Raw genomic sequence first — 25,081 nt, forward strand, 5'->3', positions numbered from 1 at the left:
ACCCGATTAAGCCGAGCACCTATAATATGCGGAGATGAAGAATTAATCTCGTTAAAAGCTTAGACATTTGTGTCGAACATACAACTAATAGCACTTACGACGTATGCTGATAGACAGCCTGTAATTTTGCACATTATGAGTGATATTTCAGAAACACCTGCAATGCAAATTCCAACCAGAAACCAACTTGCCCTATTGGGAAATGCAGCTATAAAAAGAAACTGCAGAATATTTTATGATAAAATACTTGGTTAACCATAAAATTCCGTTATTTTATTTTCAAATATATTATTTATTTTTCTGATTTTATCGTGTCCAATACCGAATATTATTGTGCATATCATTGATTGCTTTGATTTGAAACTGAAATATTTAATAAATAGGAACAATTCGGACAAATAAAACCAAAAATTAAATTTAAAAAATATATATACTCATTAAACAATGTTTCTATCATTGAACCTAGTGTCCTCAATGTCGTTTAATGGTTGGAACCCGTTGGCGTCGGCAATGTATCTTACAGTGTAGTGGCGGCCCTGAGGATCTATATACCCGTATTCTCCACGAACGACCAAACCGTCTCCTTCAGGTTTGGGGACCATACCACCATTTTCTCGTCTGTACGTCCCGTCTGATGTTTCGAACCTTAAAACAAATAATATACAAAAGACTTTTTTTTTTTATGCAGGCGCCTTAATTAGCTTTCTCTGAATATCACAATGTCGATTACATTTTCCTGCACAAGTATTATCTATGCTTGTTCTTCTATCGTGTGGATTGTGAGGTAGATTACCAAACCCATCAACCCTGGTGTCAGGGTTACTATTGAGCCGCCAAAGGCCCCTGATATGGCTCATGTAACGACTACTAACTTACACCAGTAAGTAGTAACCGGGACCAACGGCTTAACGTGCCTATGCTAATATTTACTTACTACAATATTATAAAAACAAATCGGATATTATACAAAATTTAAATAAAAGGATATACAATTTAAAAATCTTATGACATGTTGATATCATCGATTTACATATTCAGCTCATTTTCAAATTATTTATTTAAATTAAGCTGGACATACCTACATAAAAATAATGTTGTCTGTTAACTTACTCAAAACTGTAGGTGCCGAGTCCATTGTTGTTGTATACTAATTTGTTAATTTGTGTTTGAAGGCCGATGGCTGCCGGCACACTCATCCCAACCACGGCTACCAACAGAAGATAGGCACCTCTTACCTGCGCAACGCATCATATGTCAAGGCCACCGTGTCATCCGAACTGACGATATAATGTGAAATTTATTAAACAAAAAACCTGTTTAGTAACCACTGCTAGGGACTTAGTTTAAGCCATATTATGTCTCGCGTAGGCGGAGACAAACCAAACCTTTTAAGCATTTCAGTATTTTGAAATCTTTTTATCTTATCGTGACGTTATTACAACGATGGCTGGTTCCGTCTAACTTCTATTCAACTTGCGTTTTTAATGTAAAGTTCTCTTGTTTGGTTATGACTTCCTACTTCCAATTCCGGGTTCTCATACATTATTTTGATTGTATTATAGTTGATTCATAATTGTGTACCCACTTCGATCAAGTTGATACTTGATGAGCTTTGCTATTCTAGTTTGACACTGACATTAAGCGTTTAAAAATTCATAAATTATCATTGTGTGTGACCTTAAAGTAACCTTTGAACCTTTTATAAACACGTATTATGATTATAAATGTGAGTTATGGTGTATCCTTCTGAGTAACTGAATGTAAAGGCTAAGGCAGAGCTATGTGTGCCGGTCGACTGATTACGCTAAAGTGATGAACCCTAATGGAATATGGCAGACATTATCGGATGCCATAGTATGTCATCCATAGTAGAGAGTAATCAATTTGAGATTGGAAGCTCTTTCTTCTTAAACTTTAAATATGATTAATAAAGACAAATGATTACATGATTAATTATAAGTATAGCTATATATAACATAACTTATGGATATGAAAAAACTATCTAAGTTTTTATTAATGTTGTTTTTTATATTAAAAGCGTTTTAAAAACTGGTTGTGGGACTCACCATTATATCTGTCCTTGTATCCACGTTGTGAAGGCAAGTGGACTGTGAGGCGGGTCCACTGCCCACTCCTTATATCCTGTTCCTCAAGAATGCCATGTCTAGACCTCATTCCTTCGCAAATAATGCGTCGCCAAGGACTCCCCTGTGTCATTGACACTTATAAAACGTCACACTTTGTTGTAGGTGGACAGTTGGACGTTTACGACATCAATGTTGCTATGTACACCTAATAGACATTTATTTATCGTTTTTTTATCGCTCATGATTACTCCAGTTTAATTATACAACAAACCGCTTTATTACCTTTACATACATACAAAAACTCCCCACTATATCCCAATTATAATATATTAGACCAATGTGACAGATGCACATGCACATAAGTAATTCTTCATACTTCTAACAGTTTTAAGTTACAGAAGTATAAGCTGCTTAACAAACGTAACTTGTGAAGCAATGTCTACGGATCCTTATGTGGACACACTAACACACATTCAAAACTTATTAGGGAGAACTTGGGTAAGAAATTGCAAAGTGGACTTAGTATCCAATGACTCATCTCAAACTGTACCCCTAATGAAGTTGCGAGATATTTCCACCACAATATATTTGGATTGCTTAATGGGAAGTTTCAGCCATCATTATGACTAAGATCTAACAAGTTGTATACATAAACATATACACATATTAAATTGTGATATGATTAACTAATGAGCGTAGGATATTGAATTTAAACGCATACTAGATAACACGATCCGGCTGTTTGTAGTACTCTCCTGGCTTTGTATGCATCAAGCTAAATTAATGACGTCCTGCTGTATTTACTATCACTACTGGTTAAACGGTTGCAGAGGCGGAGATGGGAGCCTGGAACCTGACAGACAGCAGTAACTGTCAGTACTATTCAGAGATGGAGGACTCCTGTCCTCCCTGCTGCTGTCTATTTCAAAGTCGTACTAGGACTCCTGTCCTAGTACGCATACTAGATAACACGAAAATAGACTACTCTGGGGGCCATCCCACTCGCGACAGACTCAGTACTGCGGGGCGGAAGGCAAGAGGGAAACCACTGCTATATTTTTCCCTAAAATAACACGGAGAATGTTACACCGACAAGAGGGTGGCTCTTAAATTAGTGATGATGACTGGTTAAACACACTGTTGAACAAAAAATCGACTCTTTTTCTGGGCATTCGAGAAAATAACTAAAGTCCACACAAATTATTGTTTGTCATTTTCTGTTTTTTGCTATAAACTTTATCGTTAAAATGATATCAAAATATTAATTTTATTTTCTAGTTAAATACTGGAACACGACACATACAACCAATAAAATTAAATTATGCTTAACTACCGGTATATACTCGTAGTTTATATCTTAATCAGTTTTGTAGGCAATTATTTTCCCAAACCCCCGAGCAACACAACTTGTGTCCATTTTTTAGTCCACTATTATACAATATAAAGTAGCAGTCACATTCACTCATTGCCTCTATAAATTATTTAACATTTATAAAGCTAAGCCTCTGACTTAAATACCCATTATCTGACTGACTGAGAAACATTGTTAAATAATGAGCAAATAAAAGAAAAATTTAGTCATATTTTGTATTATAAGCATTAACATAATTAGTTTGAGGTGTGCTTGAGTGTATTCAACCAATAAGCGTGGCCGCTAGTGCTTGAGGAAGTGGGCTGGAATAGGGAACATCACCAGGTAACTGAAAGGACGAAACAATTAATTCAAAATATATTACTTTTAAAAATATGTATATATAATTATAAAATTAAATAGAATTGATTTTTATAATTCACTGCATTATAATACTATTAACCACCATCCCTGATCTTGGAAGCCGTTAGCCAAGTTGCAAACGACTGTGAAAGTGATGAAAATAGCCACCATTAAAATCACGGATCATCTGTTTTTCAGACAATTGAGTGATCAGTCTACAATGTCCTGCTATCACAAAGTCTTTTTTGTGAACTTCCCACCGGGATTCGGACCATGGACCTCTGGATCGTCAGCCCACCGCTCAACCACTGAACCACAGAGCCCATAAATACAGTAATTTAAAAAAAAAAACATGAAAACTTACAGGCTTCTTCATTAAAGTAGGATGGTATCCAGTATTGTCTGCATAGTATGATACATATTGCTTCTGCCCCGCAGGGTCATAGTATGAGTAATATCCTTTTACAATGTAGTTTCCTTCACCTTCAAAGTTACCACTTTCTTCTCTCTCAGTGCCATCCGCCGTCCTCATTCTGAAAATTACAATTATAATTAGAGCAGACGCCATAGTCTCCATAGCCCCAGTATCCGGTTCACTAACCCCCAACCCAATAGCCCAGTTCCATTATACCCATAATCTGCAATAGTCTTACACGAACTGGGGATTGGCTTTGGGTGCACTTCCATAGTGCATACATGGATAATCGCCGGTTGGTGTCACACAACATTTAGATTAAATGGTCTTAAGGGGCCTCTACGTGTCGGCTTCGGCCCCACGCACGCCTTCCAAAAGTCCGGGACTCCATAGGCTTGAGATACGGAAACGACATACTAAGGTAATTATAATATATTATAATAATTGAATAGTTGTAATATGATGAACGTAATCGACCATATTGCTGATAAATATATTTATTTATTCTGCCCATTTCATCTAAAATGTTATATTGAATTTTAAATTTTGTTTTTATATGAGTTGCTCCAAGACCCACCATAATAATTGCAATAATGAGCAGTTTAAGTTAATATTGATTAAAAAAATATTATGTCAACAACAATAAAAATACTCACATAAATCTATATTCGCCATTCCCTTGATTATCATACAAAAACGTGGTTGGATCAACGGTGTATTGTTGGGTTGAACTTGGTAAAATATTCAATAATCCAATGCAGATAAATACAGCACATTTTACCTGTAATGCAAATAACGGAATAATATGATAAAAGTAAATAAATAGAGCACTGAACACGGTTTTGTATAATCTATTGTATAGACTAATAGGATCAAATGAAATATTTATTAAATGTCAAAGCTAATGCAGTTGTGTTTAAGTATTTTGTATGACGCCATAAAATCATAAATAACTGCAGTAAAATAATTAAACTTTTTATCCATAAGTAATTGAATATGCAAAAAATATGTCAGAATTATATATTTTTTAACCCAAAATGCTATAAAATGTATTTTGTTGCTGTAAAAGTATTTACCTAATTCTTTTACCGGTAAGTAAACATTTTTACATTACTATTTCGTGTTAAAATTTTATTCATTTTGACTTTATAAACGATCAATTTAGGCATTATCAAAGGATGTAGTACAAAAAACATAATGATTTATAAAACGTGTTCAAGAAGAAAATGGGTTTTTTGTACAGAATAGAAATTCTGTGATAAGCTGATAATGTTTTACAATTTACAGTAGAAGGTTAAACAAAATATAATTCTGTTTTGCTGTAGGTACTCACCTGCATGTTGCTTACTTAATAAAATTTTGTTTCTATTTTTTTTTTCTCTTAATCTAGACACTAGCGCTCTCTCGGAGTTACAAACAAGTCTTAGGTCACTGATGTTCAGATGTGTCATATTAAGTTTCTAAATATAAAGGCAAAGATAAGTTATGCAATATTGTTTATGCCTGCATTTTGAGAACCAAGGTAAAATAAGTTTTAAAAACGTTGATGTATTTGATTTAAGATGCAAATTCAGCCTAGTAAGTAAGTTGGTTCAACGGCAACGTGATAAAATTATCGATCAATTCAATAAATTTTGTCGAAAACGATAAGTTTGTTTTTTTTCCCCTAACATGTGTGTCACGTTTTTTGTTCGTATTTTGACAGAACGACATGGCTTATTTTGGTTCACATATTAGGCCCAATCGACAAAACGACATATTATTTTTTTTTGTTGCGCATGTTAGCCCTACAGGTTTGAAGTGAAAAGTCAACCGACAATAGTTAACTACACATGTATTAAATAATTCCACGGTATTCTGAATTTTTACTGTGTGAAAGGGAAAAATAAGGATTTGTAAAAAAAGCAATAATAGTCAGGTGAGGAAAATAGGACAGGTTTTGGTATAAGGAATAATATTAATGAGAATATTATTATAACGTAGTGAAAATATTTCAAAATAATATTATTTACGCAATTATAAAAAGAAGAATATATAATACACAGTTTTCAACTTGAAAGAATTTAGGCAGCTGTCCTTTTAAAGCTACCTACTTATTTGTTTTATTTTAACCAACAAGTGAAGCTACTATTGCAGGAGGTAATCCTTGCACCGTGCTTACAGGGAATGCCTGAAAGTAAACAATAAAATTAAGTAATAAAATTTGTAGTTAGGTATTTGAGGGTTCTAAAATAATTGTTAATTTTCTGAAAATGCAAATGCTAGTTTATAAAAGGGTATAACAAAACTAGTTTTATAAAACTAATTTCATAAATAAGATTTCATTAAAATATTAATTATAAACGAGGTGTCTAAAACGTCCACATTGTTGCAATTCATCTAAGAAAGCAATATTGCTATTTGACATTTTTTGTCATTGCGCACTTACTTTTATATGCGCAAATGTCAAATTACAATATTGCGTTCTTAGATGAATTGCTTTCGACCGGTTGCCATACAAGCATAAAGTTGAATTTGAATTGCTTCGATGAGGCCCTTTTAACCCCCCCGAACTAAACAAAACACTACCCCTCTAGGTGAATTAGTATTAGTTAGTGTGCGGCGGATAAAGCTAAAGACACGGACAATTTTATATAACCAAAAAATAAAAAAATAATGACATGAGTTCGATAGAGCATTCAGTACTTTGTTCATAAATAGCTTTAACACACTACTTATTTTAATTAAACATTATAAGGATACTTACAGGATTTTTAATAAAAGTAGGGTGGTATCCCGTTTTGTCTGCGTAATACGAAACGTATTGCTCATTTCTCGAAGGATCGATGTATGAATAAAATCCTCTGATAACATAATTCCCTTCGGCTTCAAATTTACCGCTTTCTTCTCTAGTAGTACCGTCTGATGTCATAAATCTGTATAGAATAACAATATAGGCGTTTAGTCAAATGTAAATACTTATGCACGCAACGTAAAATTTAAAAGTAAAATAACTAAAACAACCTATAGTTTCAGTAAGTTTAAGAATATTTACTGGAATTAGCGTTGAGGAATCTATTTCATAAAAAAAATATAAATTGTCATCATTAATTTTATTTTATTTTTGTTTGGGGAGCTTACAGTTTAATTCCCACAATGTTATACTTAGTAGTAAATAAAGGCCAATTACAAGCAAAGTTACGACGGAAGTTTTGTTATTACTACACATTTTTCAGGCTGAATTTACCGATGGTAAATTATTCGCGATTTGGGTGCCGGCAATAAATTGATAGCAGTGGCGCAACCTTGGTGGCGCCACTAAAGCATCGTAGTAAGATAGCCTTATGTTCCCAACTTAGTTAATATATTTAGAAAAAAATATTTTAAGCCAATTTAGAATAAGTAAGTATATTTTTTTGGCTGACTTAGATATCCTTAATAAATGCATTCCATAAACTACTTACTTACTGGAATTTGTATTCACCAGTCCCGCTGTTTTCATACAAATATGTTATAATATTATCCACAGCTTGTTGAGTTGAAGATGGTGGAATATTCACTAACGCGCTGAATATAAATGCAAAATATTTTACCTGCAACATTGAGTAAGTAAGTATATAAATAAAATAAAATTAGCGTAAAATGATGTAAGTACGTACAAATAACAGAAATAAACATTACAAATACATGGCTACTTAATCCCACTGACAGGCAAAGACCTTAGCTTGATGAAATTGTTTACCTATAAATTACAAACTAAACGAATAGCCATTTTCTAGATAAACATGTCCCATTCTCGACTACATTGTCACTTACTATCAGGTGAGATTGTTGTCAAAAGCGCTTCTCTCAATTAAAAAAAAACAAGCTCGCAACTGAGTACTCCTTTCACACCGAGCTTTCTGTCTTTGTGGGTTTTATCCTATTTGTGAGAGGTTATTATCTGGGGGCATAGGAGTGCCCCAACCAAGACGAGCAAAACGAAGCGCAAGAGCAGGGCACTACCTATCTTTACTCGAATTTATTTTTTCCTGTAAAAAAATTGATTTAATTTAATTACGAGTAGAGTAGTGTATTGGTACTTGCCTGCATGTTTCTTATTTTAATTTTACGGAATGTACTGACACATGCGCACTACTAGAGTCACAGACATCATAAGGTCATTTTATGGTTTGTTCGCGGTTCAACGTGTAATAACGTAATCAACCAGCAAAGAGGTCAATTATAAAATAAAACAACTAGCTTTGCGCCTTTGTCTACGTGGGCTTCGATTATCGTAGTAAATTCACTTAGCACTTAAGTACATTCGATTTGTAGAAAGTTAATATACTTGTAACATTTTCTTTATAACAATCACTGTAACTCCTCTACCAGTTCTACTACTAAGTATAATCTAATCTAATATAATCAAGCCTACAAGACCCCACTGCTGGGCAAAAGCCTCCCCTTCCTCTTTCCATTTTTTGCGTTCCTGTGCGTACTCAGGCCAGTCCCTCCGGCAAGCGTCCAAATCGACACGCCATCTCTTTCGAGGTCTACCACGGCGCCTAAACCCGTCATAATGTAATATATTTTTTTATAGTTTATTGAGTATATAGTACAGAAACAAAAAAAATAAGACAGGCAAATAGGCCCTATATACCTTCGAGTACAGGAAAAAAAGAGTGTACCTAATAATAAGTCCTTGTTACATTTCAGTATATTTTATGTAAGTTATACTTACATTATTCACAGAACGGTCTCTAAATTATTTCAGTGGGTACTAGATGTTATGTTGTGTGTGTGTTCATACTTTGTTTTATAAAATATTTAATCGCATTTATGTATCGATATCGCATTGGGTATACCTGTAAAGATATTGTTTAAGTAAAAAATAAATAAATAAAATAAATAAAATAAAATAAATAAAGTAGGGTAGAATTAGGTACTTATTAGTCATCTGAAGATTATCTGCTGCCCATAAAAAGTACCAGAACTGTAAAGAGTACCAGCAAATAAATACCAGACTGAAAAAAAAGGTTTGGTATAATAAAAAGGAATTTCTGACATTGTAATTATTCAATATTCAATATTTTAATGTTTGTGTACTTATCTAATAGTATTATAGTAGTATTATTATTATAATAGTATTGTATTGTATGTCATAGTGACATCGTAACGAATACTGAAAGGGATGATTCAGCTCATGATTCTAAGTTAATATCATGAAGAGTATTCCGTTTACTTGCGTATATTTTTTAAATTATTTTTAATTTATATTTTTGCAATGGAAAATTCCACATGATATTAACTTAGAATAATGAGATGAATCATTCCCCTCGGTATTTGTTACGATGTCACTTACACCCCGTACAATTACATACAGGTAGCCACACACGTACGTATGACTATTAGTGACACCGGTACGAACACTGAAGAGGATGATTCAGACCATGATTCTGAGTTTATATCAAGTGGAATTTTCTGTCGGAAAATTCATGAAAATTTTAGTTTTTTTTTTCAGTTATTTTCAGTTCCATATTTTTGCAACGGCAAATTCCACTTGATATCAACCTAGAATCATGGTCTGAATCATCCCTGAAAGTTTTCGTTACGATGTCATAAAACGTGTTATAAAACGGATCTAAAGAAACTAAACCCTTTAGGTGAACTAGGACAATAATAATATCACTAAGTATATAAAAACTGCGATACATTTATTCACTCTTTAATGGTTGTATAATTTGATTTATAAACGTAATTATTAATTATGAATGTCAGTAGAAAAGATCACTCCTTGTAATGAAAGTTTAGTAAAAGTTGTACTATTATCCGCTCAGCAAGGTTGCCACCAAATGTGCAGGTAAAGTACCAGAAGTAAATGTACCCAATGTCTGGAAAAATTGTAATTGAATTAGAAAACGTTCAGTACGATCTAATCTGAACCGGCGTGCGTGCATGAAACGGTTTATGAATGTGAAGGAAGCAACAGAAGTGGTTCAGAATCAAAGAAAATAGAATTCAATAGTCGCTGCTTACCCCGGTGGGAAATAGGCGTGAGTTTATGTATGTTGTAATTGGCTTTATATATATTTTTTTAATTTTTATGGCTCAGGCCTCCCCTCAATCAACCGGAGGAGGTATGAAGCATACTCCATCACGCTGCTCCACTGCGGGTTGGTGGAGGCGTTTTTATCGCTAATAGCCAGGACCAACGGCTTAACGTGCTTTGGATTCCAAAGCATTCCAGAGTCATCTTACTTTTTCGGGAATCAGGTGATTCAAGCCTGCAATTTTTTTACCAAACAAAGGACAGTCTCACAAAGTGACTTCGTCAATGTCCCCATCGGGAATTGAATCCGGACCTTCAGAGCCTAATGCTCTAACCACTTGACCACGAAGACCACGACTAGACCACGACCACTGTACAATATTATAATAGAAATGGATTTTTTAGAGAATGACTTAATAAATAAAGATTTTCGTAAAATAAAAAATACTAAATTATGGTACGGTACTTAATTTGAGTTCTATATGGGTATAATATACGTAAGGGGGCGACGGTACTTACAATTTGACTTGGGTCGAAGTATGGTCGTGAGGGTTTGTCCTTGGATTCAAATCGGTAACCATTTTCATCCGCAGTATATTTGATGACATGTAATTTGCCCTCGGGATCTTCGTAGGAGTACTCCCCGTGAACCTCGATATGTTGGTCAGGCTGTCCTGCATTCACCAACTCACCAGTCTCCTCCCTTCGCAACCCGTATATCGTCTCAAATCTGAAATAATAAGTAATGTAAATTGTACTCTATTCATATCTTATGTCTGATTGTAAAAAATAAGTTCCGTGCAATAAAGTGTATTTGATTTCATTTGAAATAATTTAATTTATTATGATGAAACAACAGCCGTTGGTCCCGGTTATTAGCCGTAAAAATGGCTCCACCAACCCGCAGTGGAGCAGCGTGGTGGAGTATGCTCCATACTCCCTCCGGTTGATTGAGGGGAGGCCTGTGCCCAGCAGTGGGACAGTAGTAGATGGAATAATGAATTAATTCGTTAATTAATTGATTTATAATTATTAAGTAAGTAGTCGTTACATGAGCCATGTCAGGGGCCTTTTGCGGCTGGTGATGGGGTTGGTAATCTACCTCACAATCCACACGATAGAAGTCCACTTTTATCGTTATACTTAATGAAGATTGACAAAGTTGTAGCAATATTACCTGAAATAATAGTTCCCCGATCCATCATTTATGTTTTCAAATTTAGTAACTATATCATCAGCTGGATTTACTGGAGTTGTTGCAGAACTGGATATCGCTACTAAAATTAGTAGGATACATAACATCTAAAATAAATAAAATATTATATAAGTAATTCTAAATTATTCAAAAACGTGGGGGAGTGATTTTAACTTATATTTTTAAGTCAGTACCTACTACACTTAATCTAATTTCTCTCTAGGCGAGAATCTATTACGCGCCCCAAGATTCAAGAGGCAGTTTAGTTCCCGAATTCTTCACTTGATTTTCTGTGCATTGTATTTAGCTACTTCCCTGGTAAAGCACCCGACACCATTTGGTCGAATATAATGAAAAAGTGTGAAATAGTTTTTTTAAAAGTACGGGTTCCGCGAAGCCAATAAATAACATACCGTGTCTGGAGCCTTCTGTTGTTCTTGTACGGAGCATTTACAAAACTTACAATTTCCTCCAAGTAATTAAATCGGTCAGACTTGCCACACAACCTCAGCGCCCACTGTTTATATTATAACTGGACGCCTTTTTTGCACGAATAAAACGCAAACATCGGAGCAGGTAACAAAATTAATATTCTTTACAAGATCCGATCGTTTTAAAATAAAGCGTCTATAAATATATTGACATTCCATTTGTGGAACTAAATAATTAATTAACTCTGATTGTTGATGTCAGATCTGGCAACCCCGTTGCCTAGGTATTGTAGATTATAATAATATGACGCATAGCAACGGGGGTGTAAGTTAGGTTTTTTACATTATTATTAATTTTGTGATCTTTTACTCTTTATTATACGTAATACTGAGTTGGTCATGTTTGATTTCGCTCGCTAATACTGATAAAAGAGAAACCATGTATACCAACAGGGTGTTAGTGACATAGTAACGAATACAGAGGGGGATGATTCAGACCATGATTCTGAATTATTATCAAGTAGATTTTTTTGTCGCAAAATTCATGTCATTTACGATGTCACTAACACCCCGTATACATAGTTGAGAAGATGAACTTTTGAATGAAAACTGTCTTCACAAAACGAATATCTTTTTTATTGTTTGGTTTAACAAGTTTTTAAAATATATTTTCTAAGGATAAGGATGAGTTAAAAGTTTCTAAAACAAAACATCTGTTGGTAATATAAATACATTTAATAAAATAGCTCATACTTTAATTAAAAAAAAAAAATACATTTTCAATTTAGTGGCAACTTTAGCAATATCAGTTAATTCTGACAGAAGATTTTTATTTAGTACAAATACAATACCAAAATTATCACTGTGTTCAAATATTACAATACTGTTAAACCAGTCATCCATTTTACTCCCATTTTGATCGTCTTTTCATCATCCACCTAACAGCGTTGCCACTAATGGACCTGGCAGAGATATAGCCTCCTGAAAATATAAATTTTAAAATTATGATATCTATTTATTTATTTATTTTATGATCGGATAAACAACAGCTATAATTAACATAGTAGCATCTTATGGTAAACACAGAAAGCCAATTATAGTTCCTCGCAGATAGCATGATATTTTATTTTCATTCAGTACTGGATTCTATGAAATACAATACATTATTCAAATATACAAATCTCCATATTCAAATATATTGGAATCACTTGGTCTTGGTTTGTTTTGGTCAGTATATATATATTCTATTTTTTAATGGTGTATTGCAGATTTGATTTTACAATATTAAAATCTCAGCATGTTTCTATTGGATCAGATTATTTTGTCAAAGTACAGGTATTTTGGTAAAGTATCTCGAAATTTATATAAAGAATTGTGTACCATCGGACATTAATTAATTGCATGTAGATATAAGTGTAAAAGCCTCCGTGGTCTGACAGTTTTCGTGGTCTAGCGGTTAGGCTCAATTCCCGATGTCCGAGTTCGATTCCCGATGGGAACATTGGCGAAATCACTGTGATACTGTCCTTTGTTCGGTAAGGACTGCAGGCTTGATCACCTGATGTCCCGACTATAAGCCGTAAAAACACCTCATCCCTTCGTTTGACCAAGGAGAGGCCTGTGCCCAGCAGTGGGACGTATATAGACTGCTTACTTTATGTTATGTTACGTATAAGTGTTACTTACAACAGCAGTAGCAGGGACTTCATCTTCAAATTCAGGTTTATATCCATTCTCATCTGCAGTGTATCTGATGATGTGTAAATTGCCCTCAGGGTCTCTGTATGAATATTCCCCGTTCACTACAATATGTTGGTCAGGCTCGCCTACATTCACTTGATAACCATTTTCTTCTCTCATCAAGCCATTTTTAGTTACATATCTGAAATTGGAAAATTCTTATACTTCGGTTCCAATGTTTATATATGCATATATCTTTAACTGCTTTTTTCACAAGGCTAAATGTTAAATGAGAATATTAAAAAAAATAACTTTAGGTATAGATCAGGTAGCAAGAGAGGAAACCGAAGATTATCCTTTCGAGATTAAGAGGGATGCTAAGAATGTGTTCAGGGTATTTAGGGAGTTAACATACTAGCTTTAGTGTACTACCTATTCTTTTTAACATACTTTAAGTCATTTGTTGACCGAACTACGGGTATTTTACACCCGTTATATAGGTTATTGACAGAAGAACAGCTGAAATCAGCAAAGTTTTTACACAATTTTTCGTTATTCTGGCATTGTGAGATGTAGCGCTCCACCGGGGTCAGTGTTTTACCCAGTTCTACCCCCAAAGGAAAGTTACCTGAAGAAGTAGCCTCCCTGTCCTGTGTTTTCGTAAACATAATCAATAATCTCATCTTGAGCGTCTTTGCTGCGATCGTATGCTGGTGCTGTAGTGGTGCTTGATATCGCTACTAATATTAGCAGCGCACGTAACATCTGAAATTAATATAAGAGAAATGTGTATTTATTTATTTTCTTTTTTACAGTATTACATTCAGCCATTACAGTAAAATCCAATTCGACCGAAACAAACACATACCTATTACACAAAACTCATCATCATCTCCTTATCCTCATCATCATCATCAGCATTATCACAAGGGTCCGCTAACCTAACCTGAAGATTTGACAGGTCCGGTTTTTTATAGAAGTGACTGCCTGTCTGACCTTCCAACCCGCGAAGGGAAAACCAGCCCAATACAAATTAGGTCACACAGCTCGGAAAATGCATTTCTCGGGAATGTAGGTTTCCTCACGATATTTTCCACATATTACACAAAACTAAATGAGTAAATTTAAATTATTTTAACAAGAACAATAGCGAATACCACATCTGTTAATTTGGCCACCGAAAAATTTGGGCATATTTTTTTTTTATCTGTAGACCCATGGCTCCAACAGATACACCCTCGGGCCTGTTGTTTTATTTTATTATTTAAACTGGGTGTGTACCCTTAGTGTTCTATATTTGTCTGCCCAAAAGTTAATGTCCTCTGTGGCAAAACTGTAAAAAGACTCGTCAAAAAAATTAGTGTGATGTGTATGTAAATGTGTAGGTTCACAAATAGTCTATCATATAGATAAGAGCCAGGAATCAGCCCCTAGCAATATTTTATTAATATAGCATATTATACAGAGTGTTAGTGACATCGTAACAAATACTGACAGGGATGGTACCAACCATGATGCTGAGTAAATATTAAGTAGAATTTTCCGTCGCAAAATTAATGTTTTTTTTAGTTTTTTTTTAAATTATTTGATATTAACTCATGGGTGTTAGTGACACCGTAACGAATACTGAGAGGGGTGGGTCAGACCATAATGAATTCTAGGTTGATATCAAATGTAATTTCCTGTATGTATGGGACGTACCTAATAGTCTACCATTTATGGTCAGTCACATCTCTAGCGCGAGCAAGCCAACGCGTCTCAATGTTTGGATCTTGTAATTAAATTAATATCCTAAGTAATACAGTTCATTCAATTGTTTGTGTGGGGTTTTATTAAAATTACCAGCGCTCCCTACACTGTAATCACAAAAAATAAGGTTTTGAGTTTTTTTATTATTTTCAGTTCCATACTTTTACGACGGAAAATTCCACTTGATATCAACTCAGAATCATGGCCTGATTCATCCCTTAAAATTTTCGTTACGATGTCACTAACACCCTGTATATATATACGATAGCAAGATTTTATTTACTTTTGATTTTGTATGCGGCGTAGCAATATGTAACATTAATATGCCATTCAATATACATTACATATTAATACTACTACTTTGTAATTATTTTTTGAATTTATTTTTAGTGTTTACAATTAAATTATCCATACAATTATTAAAAATAAATATGAACACTTACGTTTTGTACCGTCTATAGGTAAGTGACCTCAAACTCGTAACACAACCTCGTCACGCAGTGTTTGTGCTATATCTGGTCTTAGTTCTTGTGCTATTAAAAAAAAACTATCTATACATTCTATCAATGAAAAGCAAAACAAGTATCCACAAGATATACATGACGAAAAGTCCACATATCGATATAGATTTCATACATAAAAAGTAATTAAAAAAGTTCCGATTTCAAAATCAGTCTAATAAAATAGTAAGTCGGTTAAAAACGAACGCTAATGATGGTTATATCTGAAGGTTATTAATGTATGATGTACATGATAATGACGAATAATTATAATGCGTCGGCCATGTTTAAATACGATGTGGTCCTTAAAGTTTCTTGAAGGTCCTCATTTGATCATGTAGAAATGAAGCTTATATACATATAATACATTATTTATATTTATGTATGATTTTCGTAATCTCGTAAATGCCATCTGGTGATAGTTACCCGTATAATGTTTATTCCGGAGTTTGTACATAAGCTGCATATAGAGCTAAGTAACCTGATACTTTTATAAATTGTGGATAATATTTTTGAGCCTGACCTTAGAAAAAGCCTGGTCCTCATAGTATCAATGTTTTTATTCCCATATCGGAAATAGTCGATAATAGATAATTATGGGAGGTGAAGACCGCGGAGGTATATAAATTATGCGCATAAGAATATTCAAAAACGCATATTATACTTAAGCAAACAAACATACCTACACTGTGGCCCTATAATTTTTCTCGAGCCGAAAAGCCGAGAATTATTTTCGATTTCTGTATCGAGCCATCTAGCGGCTAACCTCAATATTTCTACAATTAAGCAGATGAGCTTCGCAATATCTTGTAACCTTAGCTGGGCAAATGTCAAGATTCAATATGACCTTATGGACCGCATGTTAAAGTTTCTCATATTTTACATAGATGGCGTCTTGGGAAGATCCGTAGAGTTCATGAAGGATAGTTGATAATACAAAACGTTATCAGAACGAACATTAATGGCTACGGTTCCTTTATTGATATCTTGTGGTGTGTAATCTACGTTCAACGAACGACGACTAACCAGTTTGGAGATTAATATTTAAAAAGTTTTTAGATTAAATACATCCCCGAAATTATTTTGACTTTAGAAATAAATATCCGGCGAATCTTAATTAAAATTAAACCTCATTCTTAGTATGGGCCTTTATTTTTTCAATACAATAAATAATCGGGAAAATCAATCGTCAAAAGGTGTATATTGCTTTTTATTCCAAACAATAAATTTTACTAATTATAACAGAAACTTAATAAAAGAATTTGTTGCTTGTTAGGCTAATAATACCACAGTGAAAAATGTTCAGTAGACTTTAAAGTTTAGAAAGTATTTTCGTTGGATTTACCAATCTGTGTAGGGTTTGCCAAAATTATTTAAGTAATTAAGCTGCTCCTGAAGTCCTAATCTAATGTTGGTGAAAATATATAAGGTAACAGCTAATGCTCGAAACGGGTATATTAATATTAGCCGGTCCATAAGGTTAGTAATAAGCTACTGGTAAAAAAGGTAGCAAAAACAAATTCAAAATTGATTTGGGTATCGACTTTGGTTTGGGTCAGTAATACATCAATTATTTTTTTATTGAACAATTTTAAATTGCAGTTAAATATTATATTATTCAGGAAAATCTGCAATAAATCACGGTAAAAAAGTTATTATGTGTGTAGTGTATTAACAATCAAATCCAGGATTTTTTAAAGTCCTAAGACCTAGTGTCCTTTTAAAATCCAAATCTGTGTCTGGAAATCTCCTCCTTACAAGGTTAAAGAAAGGTCAAGAGTACCTACTCTAAACGAGCATGCATTCGAAGTCTTTGATGAGAGTGGAGTAGCGCGAAGATGTGTGGCGGTCAGGCGCGTAGTAAGTGGAATTCCACGGTGTCTGCCTACCCTAACGGGAAATAGGCGTGATATTATGTGTATGTATGCATTAAAAATGTTATACATTCTTGATTTGTAATTTGTTGTCAGTCAACTTCTACTAGAACCACATGTAATACCTATCTATGGTAGGTATATCTCCAGGGTACTCATGTAAAGTATGTTACAACATCAATACCATCCTCTCAATAACTACTAAATTAATTACAAATTATAAGATAGAACTTTGATCGATGAACATAGGATCAAACCCAGCTAAATTAATTTTACTATAAATTAACTTATTGCACTTTGTACAGAGTATAATAATTATTATGATATCAATATACCTATGCAAATTTAGTAAGTAATTAAAACTTATATTCAGTAAGTAAATAAGTTGATTAGTAGATTAATGGTATATTCAACAAGCTCTATTGACTATTAGTACTTTTATAACACTGAGGTTTTTAAGCTTCAGTCCAGTAGCCTATACAAATCTGATCCAAATATCAATTATTTTTATATATGCCTCTTCCATTACATTCTATTTTTGAATAATTGTACCCAAGCAAATGGACAAATATCCTGTTGGAGTTATACGTAGAACGCCATCTATATTTTTATTAGGGAACGTGGCCTGGTTTCTTATTGCAATTTGTTACGAAAACTTACAAAATACAACTCAATGTTATTTCTTCAGCAAACACCAACAATTGATAATGTAATTTATAACTGTCACGTTTAAATACGAAATACTCTATGAACGAAATTTTTTAATTTACAAATAGTTCTCAAAATGTAAAATGATGTAGAGATAAAAAAAAAAACAAAAGAAAATATGAAGTATTGTCGTTTATTCCCTCACAAACTTAAACTAAATCAATAATCTCATTTTCTTACAAATAAAAAAAAATCACAGTAACAATTATAAAGTTAGAGTAAGTAACTCTAAAGTTACACAGTAGACTTTACTGTATCTATTTATAGAGTTGAGTATCTATTTATAGAGGGCGCCTTAGTCGTGGTGTGGTGTGGCCCTAACCTCTGAAGGGTTGGGGTTGTTGCGGAGCACTGGCGATGTACTCGAGAGAACGGAGGATGGCCTCAGGGATCGGAGGAGGAGTGGGCAGGTGAGCGCCCTCAGCGCGGAAACCTGTAAAACAAATATTATGATTAAGTTGAGCTGATAACATATCCAGTGATCGCTATCCTTAACGACCAATTACGAATACGCTTACTTCTTAACTGCTAGACTGGGCATACGCGAATGCTATTAGCTGGGTTATTTTATTAATTATTATTTATATAGGCCGCCCTAACAACGAAACGGGAAGACGAACTATCATCCCAATTTCGAAACCACAGAAAGACTGAGACAATACTGTATCCAAAGACAGAGGCAGTTTTACAATTTCACACAAAGCACTTTTTATAACATACCTAACACAAACAGTATCTTATGTATACGTCCCACTGTAAACACAGGCCTCCCCTCGAAAACTGAAGGGGCTATGGAGCATATACCACTACATATAGATTTGGGTTCAACGTATCAGCTGTTGTAAATCCGGGATTAAGTCAAAAACTTAATCATAATTATTGATTTTTGATATGTAGGAAATAAATAATTATCTAAATTTCATCAAATTATAGTTTGTTTCATCCAACATGACAAACTAATTAATAAGATGCGATGCAGATCTGTACATCGTATTTTATATTCAGCATAATTATATTAAAATATGCTCCAATCAGTTGTGTTATAATTTATTACGCCTGTAACACTATTTTTAATATAAATATAAATACACGCAAGTGATTCCTATAGGGATGGGAAGAGCTAAAGTAATCATGTACTTGATGTATTTATGTATTCTTGTTAAAAGAAACAAAAAAAGCGAAGCGAGTGACGCGTGTGTACTTAGTTCACCATACGATGCACATACATCTGACTATCCCATTACGGGAATTTAGTTGAGTGCTTATGTTGTGATAAAGACGTACCATTCTCATCAGCGATGTAGCTGAGTGAGATGGGGATGCCCTCGGGCGAGGTGTAACCGAAGGAGCCCTGCGCGACCTGCGCCTCCGCGTCCTTGATGCCAGCATTCTTCAGGTAGCCTTGCTCCTGCGCAGCGATGCCGTTGCCGGTCTCGTAGCTGGAGATATACACAATTATAGTGATATTTTCATGTCATGAAGAAAGTCGAAAAGTAAATGTAATGTGGAATATTTTGTATGAAAGAAATGGTAACCTTGACTCAACAGTGACTTGGGTTAGGTGCACAGAGTTCTTATCAGATCTGTTGTTAGATGGCTAGACATTGAAAGTTGATCTTGTTGATATTTTTGGTACAACTTGGAAGCCTCAGATAAGCCTTTAGTAAATTGTAATTTTGTTTTGCTATGATTTTTAAACTAACAAAAAAAGATGGATTTACATGGATTAAACAAATGAATCATTTTGAGGTAATTTTCATCGGAATTAATTTAACCTATTCTAAGACATGATCCTATTCTCATACAGCACCTATTGCTGCGAGCGACAAAGCAAACATCGTTCAGACCTTGTTATCTCTGACAAAAGTAGCATAAATCACATAAATGTTTTACGAGTAACAAACGAGGAGCAACTACGCTCCGAGCACAGCCCCACGCCCGCAAAGATCAAATCTAATGAGAGGTTTCGCCAAAACGTTTTGGATCGTGCAATCATGCATTGTCAATCCTAAATCCGGTGTTCTGGGAATCCTTTGTTTCTGCACTGAGCGAACACTATACTAGCACTTCTTGTGAAATGTCTGCTGTTTCCCAAACTGCATGTCATATTGAAAAACAGACGTTGCATTGATGTGTAATATGTTACTATAGTTGCATAACATACATAAAATTAAATAGCCTAAATACGTCCCACTGCTGGGCACAGGCCTCACTCAACCGGAGGGGGTATGGAGCATACTCCACCACGCAGCTCCACTGCGGGTTGGTGGAGGTATTTTAACGGCTAATACGGCTTAAAGTGCCTTCCGAAGCATGGAACACATCAATACACACGGATAACAGCCTCCGTGATCTAGTGGTTAGAGCGTTAGGCTCACGATCTGGAGGTCCGGGTTCGATTCCCGATGGGGACATTGTCGAGATCACTTTGTGAGACTGTCCTATGTTTGTTAAGGACTTTACAGGCTGGAATCACCTGATTGTCTGAAAAAATAAGTTGATTCCGTGCTTCGGATAGTTGCATACTTACAGTTAAATCTATAAGACGTTTTAACGTTTACATTCTAACATGTCAATAATTACCGTTGAAATTGTGAAATTGAAAATGTATAATATAATTACGTTATGTTGTACCTGGGTATTTGCAACATGAGGATTCCTATAAGCCAAGTATCGTACGGAAATCTCTCACTTAACCATTTAATATGTAGACTTGATAGGTATTCGAGGCGTGCCCACTTAGAATCACACCATCTAGTTCTTATTACCAAACCAAACCTGGTTGAACTTTATTTTCCCACGATTTTAATTTTAATACGTATAGTAATTAGGTCATATTTATTTGGTTCTTGGTATGTTAATTCGATCGTAATACCATAATCTCTTCTCTTTATTTTCACTTACAATAATAATTGCTTAGGCATAAATATTCAGCTGATTATTAGAAGGTAGCATATATAAACATACTGAAGACATTAGACTGAAATTAAGGGTTGTTGTACGGTATGTGTACATTACGAGCATTAATATGTATACACCTTAGTACCATGCCACATTAACTTTTAAACCGTAAGTCTCATTCAATGTCAAATTTGATAGTGCGACAGGGTTCTAAACTGGGTACATGATATTGCCCATGACTGTACATAGATCTGAGAAAAAGGTTTTTGTTTGCGGTTTCATTTGAAAATCCTACCCGGCTCTTTCTCGGTTTGTGACCATGTGTTCCTTATATGTTAGCAATATTATAAAACTTTATAAGTACACACATAAGCCATGTGAATCAGCCAATGGAGTTGCTTACTAGCAAGGTGTGGGTATTTAATGTATCGTCGCTTTAAGTAAACATTTCGTAAGCGTATTTGAAAAATCACATTCTAATGTGATTTTCTTGAACAAACCCCCACAATAAGTACGCTATTTTCAATCCAGGTAAAAAAATTTAGTCTCAATTTTTACCCCGAATGAAACTAAGATGTATGTAGCGTGTAGAAAATAGCGTGTTTTTATTGTGAGGTATTGTTAACAATGGGTTTACAAGGTTTTCCCTATAAGTGACTATATATACAGGGTGTTAGTGACATCGTAACGAATACTGAGAGGGATGATTCAGACCATGATTCTGAGTTCATATCAAGTGGAATTTTCCGTCGCAAAATTCATGATTTTTTTTTAGTTTTTTTAAATTATTTTCAATTCTATACTTTTGCGATGAAAAAATCCACTTGATATTAACTCAGAATAATCAGCTGAATCATCCCCTTCAGTATTCGTTACGATGTCACTTACACCCCGCACAAGTACATACTGTAGCCATACAAGTAGGTATGGGTGTTAGTGACACCGTAACGAATACTGAGGGGGATGATTCAGACCATGATTCTGAGTTGATATCAAGTGGAATTTTCAGTCGGAAAATTCATGAAAATTTTCGTTTTTTTTTAAGTTATTTTCTGTTCCATACTTTTGCGACGGAAAATTCCACTTGATGTCATCTCAGAATCATGGTCTCAATCATCCCTCAAAGTTTTCGTTACGATGTCACTAACACCCTGTATGTATGCATTATGGTCTCACCTCCACTGATATGAGCCGTCAGGGTTGATGTCCTGTGTCTGCCGTAGGATGGGGATCTGCTGCCCTTGTGAGTAGAATTGTGGTGCGGCGCATGCGACGGCCAGGAGGGCTGAAATAGCTACGAACTGAAAACAAAAAATTAAATTAATAAATTCGCTTGTGTGCTTCGTCATAAGAAGCCAGATTTTTAATAGAAGCAAGTTTCGTACTATAATAATGAGTAATGTTTCGTGTGTGCAATAAAGAATATTATTAAATAGTATTTATTTAGTATTTATTTTTGTATTTCTTAAATTAGTACTGCCACATGGATCATCAAGACTTATTTGATTTCATTAGGAGTAAATGGGATTGAACCGGGAAGAAGAGAAAGAAATTGCTCATAATAAATTAGACGTTACTATGGCTTTATTTTTCGACAAATCGTATTTTTATTTCCTGCTTAGTGGGAATTTCAAAGGAGTAGACCAATTTTATAACAAACATCTTAGAAGGAATAATTGAAGGGAAGAGAGGAAGGGGTAGACCTAGGAGAACATTTATGAAACAAATAAAAGAGAAGGTGCAGGTCGTGTCGTATCAGGAGGTGAAGGATTTGGCTGGTAGAAGAGAGGAATGGCGATTACTCCACCGACAAGAGCGTAGCTCTTAAATAAGGAGAGAGAGAGACTAATTTTACAAACTGCGACAATTAACCTTTCAAAAGACATAATTAAATGCAACTTTAGTTTTTGAAATGGGCCTTGATTTCTGAAATGTATCATCCAATAATCATAAATTTCGAAACTGTAGGATCATTAAAATGTTAATGCCCACACATCAAATGTTACAATATTGGACATCAGATGGTTCAAACAGACGAACTGTGATATCTGTCTTGAAATGTCGAAAGAGTGCGGTCCGCGTAACAGAGACAACCATCCTATGTCGTCACTTTAGCGACAGTTGCAAAGGTCGCCAATGATGAATTACTTCTTTCAAAAGAGAAAAACCAACCCACGCGTACTAAAATTACTATAAGCTTTAAGTAAGTAACCATAAACAATTATATTAAGACTGAAATTAGTAAACAATACAGCCAAAATCAAGAGTAACATATTCCAATTACTTTAAATGAAATAGTTTTAAGTGAGGTAAGTTAGTAGGATATAGTCGTGAGCTTATGTTTATGTGGAATAGATAATTGTAATAATCGATAAGAAAGCTTATAAATTGATAAACATTATTACAAATGTGATGTGACTACTTATATAGGTATGTTAACGGAGGTAATTGGTACAAAGAATACTGTAATCAATTTAGAGGTTCTAATAAAACAGGGTATTGTTCGACTATAACAAGAATACTGCTAAAAGTGACGTGAGAACGGGAAATACACGAAATACACTAATTATGTCGGTAAGACGCTGACATATCTCGGCATCTCGCATTGTCTGAGCGTTGCGGGTTGACAAGCTTCGGGAATGAGATGACAACGCGCAGTTAATTTGTTTCATTGATTATAACATTAGCTCACAACTACGTATATTCCCTATGGGGTTAGTAACGGGTACCCTGACACCGGGGTTGATGGGGTTGGTAATTCACCTCACAATCCACACGATAGAAGAAGAAGAACGGGTACCTACATCCAACGCCATATCATCATCTATGATAAGGGAGCCAACAGTGTTAGTGAAAATTACTCATTATTGCAAGTACGGTACCGGGGTTCGAATCGTTATTATACACATTTTAATTAGGGTCAACAGAATATTGTATTTTTAAGAGAAACCTAATATGAAGTGGAAAGAAAGGAATATTATGTACTTCAAGTTTGAATTATAACTACAACGAGGAAGTGAACATTTTCATCTTTTATTCATTTTAATTCGATTTTTTTAATAATTTAATGTTATTAATTTATATTAAATTATAGTTTATATCGAAAATAATTATTATTATATGAATAAGAAGAGTTAATAAGATAACAGTTGCTAGAAAATACTCCAGATTAATTAATTTTACTTGCGCTACTTTTTATATACTTACTTATTTTTTACCGATTGAATATTTATTATTATTTTTAGTATTTATCTAATGATGATGACTATTTGACACATATTTAAAGATATCAGCACCATATCGGAGTATGTCACATCGTGTCACTTTACCAAATTAAAATTGCACTGAATCACTCACCGATTTCATTTTTGTTTTTTATTTTATTAATTAGTAGACCGGATCGGTGATCTTCGGAGGATGTGTGAAGCGGGAATGATTTTTCAGATCTGCAGCCGCGGCTTTTATATGGCGAGGCGTGTGTGCGTGAAACTAGAGTACGATCGATCTGTGCGCCTGCGCCGACCGGCGTTACTACAAACTTGGCCGCCCGCCCGCCCGCGACGCAGCCCATACTAAGTCACACTTAGTCACTTAAATACCGTTTATTACATAAGTAGACCTTAGGTTTTTTGAGCTTATTTTCAGGATAAGTGAATTTCTATAAGAATAAATATGGGAAGGTGTAATGAACAGAACTGTTAAGAACAAGTTCGCATAGAACTAATTTATACTGAGGGTTTAAGGGAAATTTATTGGTTTGAGGGAAATTTATTCTAATTCGACAATATTCAGCTGACCTAATTTGGCTAAATAATAC

General features: G+C 34.5%; 4 protein-coding genes and 1 long non-coding RNA gene across 6 annotated transcripts; all 5 read right to left on the bottom strand.

The window, feature by feature from the left end:
- Positions 1-437: 437 nt before the first annotated feature.
- LOC126366805 (endocuticle structural glycoprotein ABD-5-like) lies at positions 438-2,593 on the bottom strand. 2 transcript variants are annotated; one of them, XM_050010059.1, is made up of 3 exons: positions 2,067-2,593; positions 1,111-1,235; positions 438-645 (listed from the first exon to the last, which is right to left on the bottom strand). In XM_050010059.1, exons 1-3 carry the CDS (start codon positions 2,067-2,069, stop codon positions 438-440), a joined length of 336 nt encoding a protein of 111 aa, XP_049866016.1. In that variant the 5' UTR covers positions 2,070-2,593. The 2 variants fall into 2 exon arrangements, with proteins under 2 accessions (XP_049866016.1, XP_049866017.1); XM_050010060.1 differs by lacking the exon at positions 2,067-2,593 and having other exon boundaries at positions 1,111-2,047.
- A 1,067-nt stretch (positions 2,594-3,660) lies between these two features.
- Positions 3,661-11,988, bottom strand: LOC126366769 (larval cuticle protein LCP-17-like). The gene is made up of 6 exons (XM_050010010.1): positions 11,835-11,988; positions 11,404-11,528; positions 10,746-10,956; positions 4,873-4,997; positions 4,166-4,334; positions 3,661-3,787 (listed from the first exon to the last, which is right to left on the bottom strand). The coding sequence occupies exons 2-6, from the start codon at positions 11,526-11,528 to the stop codon at positions 3,722-3,724; spliced, it is 696 nt and encodes a 231-aa protein (XP_049865967.1). The 5' UTR covers positions 11,835-11,988; the 3' UTR covers positions 3,661-3,721.
- On the bottom strand, positions 7,795-10,459 carry LOC126366813 (uncharacterized). Its single transcript, XR_007566393.1, has 3 exons — positions 10,214-10,459; positions 8,919-10,068; positions 7,795-8,226 (listed from the first exon to the last, which is right to left on the bottom strand). It is a non-coding gene; the product is annotated as an uncharacterized LOC126366813 (long non-coding RNA).
- A 580-nt stretch (positions 11,989-12,568) lies between the features above and the next one.
- LOC126366790 (endocuticle structural glycoprotein SgAbd-5-like) lies at positions 12,569-15,825 on the bottom strand. The gene is made up of 4 exons (XM_050010040.1): positions 15,725-15,825; positions 14,161-14,297; positions 13,539-13,734; positions 12,569-12,833 (listed from the first exon to the last, which is right to left on the bottom strand). The coding sequence occupies exons 2-4, from the start codon at positions 14,295-14,297 to the stop codon at positions 12,783-12,785; spliced, it is 384 nt and encodes a 127-aa protein (XP_049865997.1). The 5' UTR covers positions 15,725-15,825; the 3' UTR covers positions 12,569-12,782.
- A 2,651-nt stretch (positions 15,826-18,476) lies between these two features.
- Positions 18,477-24,750, bottom strand: LOC126366787 (endocuticle structural glycoprotein SgAbd-2-like). The gene is made up of 4 exons (XM_050010037.1): positions 24,622-24,750; positions 22,441-22,565; positions 19,648-19,802; positions 18,477-18,796 (listed from the first exon to the last, which is right to left on the bottom strand). The coding sequence occupies exons 1-4, from the start codon at positions 24,628-24,630 to the stop codon at positions 18,681-18,683; spliced, it is 405 nt and encodes a 134-aa protein (XP_049865994.1). The 5' UTR covers positions 24,631-24,750; the 3' UTR covers positions 18,477-18,680.
- Positions 24,751-25,081: the final 331 nt, after the last annotated feature.

This window comes from Pectinophora gossypiella, chromosome 5 (genome assembly GCF_024362695.1).
Source record: "Pectinophora gossypiella chromosome 5, ilPecGoss1.1, whole genome shotgun sequence".
NCBI lineage: Eukaryota > Metazoa > Arthropoda > Insecta > Lepidoptera > Gelechiidae > Pectinophora > Pectinophora gossypiella.

What these genes read in the sequence shown, in the direction of transcription:
- LOC126366805 (XM_050010059.1), bottom strand. An exon ending in CTCGGCACCTACAGTTTTGA is followed by an intron (nt 646 to 1,110) that starts GTAAGTTAACAG and finishes ATTTGTTTTAAG; the next exon opens with GTTCGAAACATCAGACGGGA.
- LOC126366769 (XM_050010010.1), bottom strand. Translation starts at nt 11,528, where the DNA reads ATGTTATGTATCCTACTAATTTTAGTAGCGATATCCAGTTCTGCAACA. An exon ending in ACTTCGACCCAAGTCAAATT is followed by an intron (nt 4,998 to 10,745) that starts GTAAGTACCGTC and finishes TTTGCATTACAG; the next exon opens with GTAAAATGTGCTGTATTTAT. An exon ending in CTACTTTAATGAAGAAGCCT is followed by an intron (nt 3,788 to 4,165) that starts GTAAGTTTTCAT and finishes TCGTCCTTTCAG; the next exon opens with TTACCTGGTGATGTTCCCTA.
- LOC126366790 (XM_050010040.1), bottom strand. Translation starts at nt 14,297, where the DNA reads ATGTTACGTGCGCTGCTAATATTAGTAGCGATATCAAGCACCACTACA. An exon ending in CAGGGAGGCTACTTCTTCAG is followed by an intron (nt 13,735 to 14,160) that starts GTAACTTTCCTT and finishes TTCCAATTTCAG; the next exon opens with ATATGTAACTAAAAATGGCT. An exon ending in AAGTCCCTGCTACTGCTGTT is followed by an intron (nt 12,834 to 13,538) that starts GTAAGTAACACT and finishes TTATATTTTCAG; the next exon opens with GAGGCTATATCTCTGCCAGG.
- LOC126366787 (XM_050010037.1), bottom strand. An exon ending in GACGGCTCATATCAGTGGAG is followed by an intron (nt 19,803 to 22,440) that starts GTGAGACCATAA and finishes GTATATCTCCAG; the next exon opens with CTACGAGACCGGCAACGGCA. An exon ending in CTACATCGCTGATGAGAATG is followed by an intron (nt 18,797 to 19,647) that starts GTACGTCTTTAT and finishes TTTGTTTTACAG; the next exon opens with GTTTCCGCGCTGAGGGCGCT.